Source organism: Toxotes jaculatrix, chromosome 20 (assembly GCF_017976425.1).
Source record: "Toxotes jaculatrix isolate fToxJac2 chromosome 20, fToxJac2.pri, whole genome shotgun sequence".
In the NCBI taxonomy this organism is placed as follows: domain Eukaryota; kingdom Metazoa; phylum Chordata; class Actinopteri; family Toxotidae; genus Toxotes; species Toxotes jaculatrix.
This window is the reverse complement of record NC_054413.1, coordinates 4,601,112-4,608,270: the sequence shown is the minus strand read 5'-3', so window position 1 is coordinate 4,608,270 and position 7,159 is coordinate 4,601,112. Positions and strand designations below refer to the sequence as shown.

General features: G+C 38.8%; 1 protein-coding gene across 1 annotated transcript; it reads right to left on the bottom strand.

The window, feature by feature from the left end:
- Positions 1–2,653: 2,653 nt before the first annotated feature.
- Positions 2,654–6,796, bottom strand: LOC121200859 (inositol monophosphatase 1-like). The gene is made up of 9 exons (XM_041066398.1): positions 6,658–6,796; positions 5,727–5,814; positions 5,383–5,522; positions 5,153–5,257; positions 4,874–4,919; positions 4,677–4,785; positions 4,261–4,369; positions 3,459–3,610; positions 2,654–3,278 (listed from the first exon to the last, which is right to left on the bottom strand). The coding sequence occupies exons 2-9, from the start codon at positions 5,787–5,789 to the stop codon at positions 3,151–3,153; spliced, it is 852 nt and encodes a 283-aa protein (XP_040922332.1). The 5' UTR covers positions 5,790–5,814; positions 6,658–6,796; the 3' UTR covers positions 2,654–3,150.
- Between the last annotated feature and the right edge of the window lie 363 nt (positions 6,797–7,159).

Here is a 7,159-nt window from a genome sequence, read left to right as displayed (position 1 = left end):
TGAACAGGCCATACAGACTCTCTGTATGAAGTGAGTGTTAATATTTCTCGTCGCACAGTCAATCTAATGACTACAAAGGGAGGCAAAACGACCACAAGAAGACATGAAACAAGTAAAAATAGACGCAAGACGACCACAAAGAGACATAAAAAGACCGAAAACGAGAATGACTACTTAATGTCTCTTTCCGTGGGGCCTTTTGTCTGTGCCCAGGGGCCCATTGTCTCATAATATGTCCATGATTAATTCACAGTCAGAAAAACTGTCACTTGAATCAGATTTGACTTCAGCTAAGCAGGCTTGTTTCCATACTGTCGTGTTCTTTCAGAACTCCTGTGGCTTTCTGATTGAGAGCTAATAAAACACTCAATTTACTCTTAACGGCTGTAAGTTTCTAAATTAAACAAAAGGACTTAAAATAAGCTGATGATTTACTATGTAGACTCTGATTTAAAAGATCACAACACATCACAAAACTGCAAATATTATATTAATTCAGCTTAGAGGTAGAACTGTTTAATTACCAATTGTTCAAATGTCCTTGAATTATAAAATGGGAGGAAAAAATGGATAGTTTCAAGTAAATATGCTAAATTGACTTTTATGAACTTGTGTGCGGTTCTCTGACCTCTCTGGCATTTACTATATTGTCCAACTAGGCAAATTCCAGTCATCTGGCACTTCGGGCAAGTTCAAGCAAATGTTACGATGTACTGCATTTGCAACTATTATCTGCCCTGCTCCAATGCAACACATAATTTCACTCCATTCTCCCCTACATAATAAAAAAAGAGCTTCATATCACACATCTGACACCGAAAAATGCTAGGGAATTAGATTTTGCCATTTGACAGACAGATGAACAGCATCTCTACTAGAGCATGATGCACCTACAGTGTGTATACACTACAGCTGCGGCAGATGTATAGATGTCGTATAATTATATGCAGAAATTACAGTTATTTACGTTTCAAAGGCACCAGTTCAAACACATTCATAGACTCCTCAAACCCCACCACCCAGCCTCCTGCTGTTGTTGTTGTTGCTGCTGTCATTGTTGTTCCTGCTGTTTGTATCGCTGATGTTAGTTTTCCCTTTCAGCGTGCCCCACCCCGCCCCACTCTGTATTTTTCATTTACGACTGATCTTGAAGCCAGTAGTTAATTTACAGATCAGAAGTGTATGAAAGAAGAACAGAAATTAAAAATGACCCCGTCTCTTGGGTGGGTTCAGATTTTCTCACATGGAGGCAAGAAAAGGTGTTTATAAAGCTCAAAGATACTTCAGAGGATGCTGCCAATCTCTACTAGAGTATTCAACAATGTATATTTAAATAATTATAAGAAATACTGTAAGTTTAACGGCTAAAGTAAAATAAGAGCATCTTGGAAATCCCACCTATTTGCTGATGCATTACTGACCTCTAGTGGTCAATGTTGATATGAGTGTAATAAATTGTGTAAACAGCAATAATGTTGAAATAGAGGCTCTCAGGCAATATGGTGATGTTAACCGTAAGTAGATTATATGACACTTGACAGGGCCAGTGTTTATTAAGTGACTTCAGCATTGACTTAACTCAGTGCTAAGGACTATTGCCTGTAATGAGGGTAATCACCCCAGCAGAATTTCACTCATTTCCATCAGATAATTACACATTAGAGTCACATGAGACTGGAGGAGAAATAAATTCACTGATTGGAAGTCCAGTCAAAATAACCATCAGTCTCAGACTGGGCTTCTCCTGAGATCTGTTGTGGAAGCGGGGGTGTGGCAGAGTCGAAACTGTGTCAAAGTAAACCAAAACAAACGTCTATCTACGTGGATGTGGATTTCCACAGGGATATAGAGAAGCCAGGCAGTGAGAAAGAAGCCAGGTAGGGGTGTGTGGGGGTCTGTACTCAGGTCAACAATTAACAATTAGATTAATGGATTTGGTAATTCATTTAAAGTCTCTCTTCCTGACGCTGCCATGCCATTGTGTTCTGTAATGCATTTCATTGAGTTAATTATAGGTCATGGATATTTTCATATTTATAGCTGACTAATGACTCACATTTGTACATGATGAACAACTACAAAATACTTTGTGTGTGTGTGAATGTAAGAGAGAGAAGGATCAGGTATGGAAGTGAGGAAGAGAAAAGGGAGACAGTGTGTATGTGTGTGTGTGTACAGATTGTATGTATGCAACTTTGGGAAGAACTTAAATGACTGTCCCAGATTACCCAAAGCATGTCGTCCCACTTTCTCAATCACATTTGATAAAGTGGAACAACTAAAAAATACATTTTCAACACTGTGATGCATATTTTGCTGTTTGAATACGTCACAAACATAATCCTTAGCATTAATCTTCTCAGAATCATATATCACTGACTTTGTCAAGCAATTCCCACTGCCCATCCATGTTAAACCTACGGTAAAAGGTTGCTGACTAGATTTTGTTAGAACAGCAAGTAAACACTCTGGAGATTAGGTGTCCCACATTAACCCATGTTCCAAGATTACCCAAATACCCCCCATTCATATAGAACATGTGGGGACGGGACTGATACAGAGAGACAGGCCCGGTTCTCTGTCATCATGCTCGCGTTGTTTTGAAGCGGAGGCTACTCGCCGGAAAAAATTTACAGGCAGAGTGAATCGCAACTCGTTAAGCAAAACTATTTTATTAGAATCAAAACTAAATACAATAACATAGCCAAGCAGAAATGAGTAGTTGGCTGTTACGCCAGCAGCTGGCGCTTTTGGAAAGCTCTGTTACAAGCTGAGTATTTCATGTATATCATAAGGTCAAATATATACATGGTCAGCCACAGACCAAAGACAAGTGTGCAAATTATGCTGATATACAAAAATGCCAAGTGCAAAATTACAGCTTTTTCCCCACTTCAATCAATATTTTTGACAGACGAATCACAGAAGAGTAATCAAATGTAACCTCAAGGTCACTTCTGTTAAGCGGAAATTATTTCCTTTGAATGAAAAATGTGCAGGCAATGAAACACGTCCAGCATGCCAATTAAGATCATCAGCGGTGATCAAAGCATGGGAACTTTATTTGGACACACGTACAGCAACAGGCCGCATTTTTGTACGTATTTTGCAATGCATTTGTTCAGTGTAAACAAGGGTTTCAAAATATTTTCATTTCTTCTGCAGCGGAGCATCATCCCTCTCCGCTGGGAATATTTCAATTTCTTTGATGATCCGCTTAGCAATAATCTCGTTGTTTGCTGAAACCATCCTTCGGGACATCAAATCGAATGGTCCCCCTAAATTGTCAAACAAAGCTTTTGTTAAGAGGGGTTTCACCTGCCGTCTGTTTTCAAAGAGCCAATCCTGCTTTTAGCAGTGTCCACTAATTCTCATTCATTTATTTTTGGTTTGTAAAACTTTGTACTCAGTTTGACGCTACATAATCAGGTTATGATAAGATTTGAAAGCATACACACCATCGACATCCAGTAACACTCCTCCAGCTTCTTTGACTATGACCGCACCAGCGGCAATGTCCCAGCAGTGGATCCCAATCTCAAAGAAGGCCTCCACCGCCCCTGACGCCACTAGACACATGTTAGTGGCAGCTGTCCCTGATCCTCGGAGCCTGTCAGGACAGATCAGTTGGAGATGAATGAATTTAAATCAGCTACACTGCCCTACAAAAACAGCGAACTGCAACCACGGAAGAAGTGAAACAGAGAAAAACAGGTTTAAAGTTTGTCAGACTGGGCATGAATATCTTGAGAAGTATTATCCCTAGCCTCACAAAACTTTGTAGGATGGAAGACAAACATGTTCTCAGTATGATTTAAGTTTGTACTGCATGCCAACTGATTTTCTTTAAGGACCCAGATTTGGAAAGAAACAAAAGTGCCAAATTCCTAAACAAGAGCAATGTTGAGGGTATAAGATTTTTTTGCACCCAAATGATATCAGTCATTATTTTTGTTTTAGCTTTAGCTGACACTAGCCATGGCTTTCTCACAGGATAGCCCACACTAGATATAGCCCTGAACTTTAGCTGTCTAGTTGTTTGTTTTTTCTGTTTCAGAGAGTGCCCAGTAGATAAGTGCAACAAAGGTTTATAAAGACCAAAGATTTCCCAACCAGACTACTGCAGTCTGGGCAGTATTACAAATCCACAATGTAGAAACTACACAGCCAAAGTGCAGCAGTTGCAATTTTGTCTTTGAAGGGGAGTACACAACATAAAAATGTATGCAAAATCAGTGTATGCAATTCAGGACCACTCACCCATGCACAGGGATGCAGAGGATCTTCTGCATGGTAGAGAAGATCTTAGTTACTTTTTCCGGGGACCTGTCGGTTCCATGCTCAGAAATAATGATGGACTTCTTGATTTCTGTAAAGGGAGCATGCCAAGAGAGTCACCATTATATATCATTACAGGTGTGACAGTAACTGTAAAGGTGCACACACACATATATATAGTACACGTCAAACACTAAGACACATCAGACAGAATGTCTTTAATCTTTTTGATCTTAAGGATTCTGTTTAAGTGCTTCACTAATTTGTTCTTAAAGAAATAAGTAACCTTGAGGTCTGTGATATAATATGGATCTCTTTACAGATATACTGTAAAGCTCCATGTGTTTAATTTTCAAATATGCAAACTAAAGTCTCAAAGTGTGTAGTACGACTGTTACCTGCTACATCGGACACCTGAATTGGGTCGTCATCACAGAAAGCTCCTTTCCCCTTCCTTGCTTTATACATCTTGTCTTCCAAGCAGCTGTACACCACACCAAACTCCAGCTGAAAACAGATCATTTTTCAGCTTTCATGTACCAGGTATGGATAAAATACTTTTTTCACTGTAAAATTCTCGTTTGATTTGACATACCTCCTTGTTGACTGCAAAGGCAATTGACACAGCCACAAATGGGAATCTGTGAAGTATCAGGGTATATTATTATGTAGTTCTATTTACAGGTATTTAAGAAATATAAAATAATAAAGGGTTATGAAGAATTTGCAAATCAAATCAAATGTACTTAATTTGGACTCTACAAAATGAGATATGTTAATCAATGGGTTAATTAATGGTTAGGTAAGGAAAAATAAAATAATATTCTCCATGAACTACCCATGCAGATTCCATATATATTTGGAGACATCTTACCCATGAACAAAGTTTGTGGTGCCATCCACCGGGTCTATGATCCATGTAGGTTTGTCAGTTAAGACACACGGTTCCCCCTTTGCAACTGACTCCTCCCCAATGAAACTGCAGAACAGAAGGACCAGTAAACCAGTGAGATATAACAAGATAAGCCTGAGCAATGTTCTGTTTCTGTTACAGATTCATACTGTGCATAGGTGTGTGCGTGTCTGTGTGTTCATATGTCTCACCAGTGTGTGCCTTCTCCGAATTCCTGTTTAAGAGACCCAATGATGATTTTCTCCACTCTCTCATCAGTCTTAGTGACAAGGTCTACAGTGGAGCTTTTTGTCATGACCCTTATTTCACTCTCACCAGCTTTCCTAATTTCCTAAAAAGAAATTGAATATTGTTAGCATTATTAAGATATTAAGTTTTGATAATTACAAAATTGCCCAATAGTCTCAGGTTTTACCCTAAAGCCAGGTGTCATCCAAATTTAGCACACATTGTAAATGTGAATAAATACAGGTGGATGGAAAGGAACTTTATGTTGCAGACATGAGAAGAGGTACATTTAGAAATTCAGACATACCGCCCCAGCTTTTCTTGCCACTTCAACGGCAAAGTCATATGCCTTCTGCCATGGGTCTTCCATGTTTTCTACTTCTTACTCAGGAGACCTGTAAAAAACATAAAGTTTCTAAAAATGCCTCAATCATAAATGTATAAAAGTAGGCAATTCATGTCATTCCTATGATGTGCAGTAAAGTGTAACTTAAACGTAAAACAAGTACAAGCTAAAATTAGTAGCATGTCTGTCATAAAAGGTGTTGACGCTGAAGCCCTCTCTCTGAGGCCAGCAAAACAATACTACAAACTTGCATGATTAATGCACTTCTCTTACAACACAATGAGTTACATAACACTTCCCCTGCAGCTGGCATCCATCTGTCTTGCATTGCTCTGAAGCACAACCACAAGCCACAGGTTTTCAACTTAAAAGCCACTGTGATTAAGAAAAACTGATGTTGCTAAAGGCATAGGTTTGGCTTTGGAAGTGGGTGGGTACAACTGTACATTGTCATATCCTGCAAGTTGCCGTATTTCTCTATATATAAGTACACTAAGCTTGGTTAAAATAACTGGGTGTTAATTAAAGGCCACCTTGAATAGTGTCTCAACATTGTGAAAATGAAGGGGATAAAATAATGATTTTAATAAATGCATGGGGCACATCCCCCTCAGCTCCCGGCATATAGATCACAATGTATCTCTTACTATCAATCTTCATATGCATTATCTCTGTTTTTAGTAATCTATATCATGTCTAAGAGAATCCAGAATCTGAATCCAGCCTATATAAGGATTTCTGGAGATAAATGAAACAATAACAACAAAAAAAATAACAAAAAAAAAGACGTATCACACAAATATCCAACTGCTGTGATAAGAACACACCTGTACACCTTTTATGAAAACACATGTCATCCATGAACTGCAGAAATGAAACAAAAAAAACTTACCTTGTGAAGTCAGGTGGTGCTGTCAGAGGTAGCTCCAAGATGATAGTGCAGCTTCTTCTGAAAAACTTCACTTTAAGTTGTCTCAATGTAGAGATGAGGAAACCGAAAAAAGCTGGCATGACAGAGTGGGAAAAGTACTAGCACCGCCCTCACATGTTTCCCCATAGCAACCCAGGCAAAAAACATTCTGTTCTCATGAAGGTAGACATGCAATAACATGATGCTGCATTTACCATACAGTGGTCACACAAGTGAGTGGAAAATTTTCAGATATCTTTGCAATTCCTCTGTGACGACATATGACAACAATAATGTGGAGGTGTCACAGGAAGACACACCCACCTTTGTGCATTTGTGCCACATATGTACATTTAACAACTGAAATAACCAGTAATTAAATGCTTAACAGTGCAGCACAGAAAATTTCCTCCTCGTAGTGTTGTCAGCTCATATTGACTTCATAAGTCAGATTTTCTGAGGTGAATCTCTTACATTTTTTTGG

Bases quoted from the DNA above. Each gene is read 5' to 3' on its own strand.
- LOC121200859 (XM_041066398.1), bottom strand. From the start codon at position 5,789: ATGGAAGACCCATGGCAGAAGGCATATGACTTTGCCGTTGAAGTGGCA. The intron at 5,258-5,382 runs GTGAGACATATG...TCTGTTCTGCAG, and splicing joins TTCGGAGAAGGCACACACTG to TTTCATTGGGGAGGAGTCAG. The intron at 4,786-4,873 runs GTATGTCAAATC...ATCTGTTTTCAG, and splicing joins CCTTTGCAGTCAACAAGGAG to CTGGAGTTTGGTGTGGTGTA.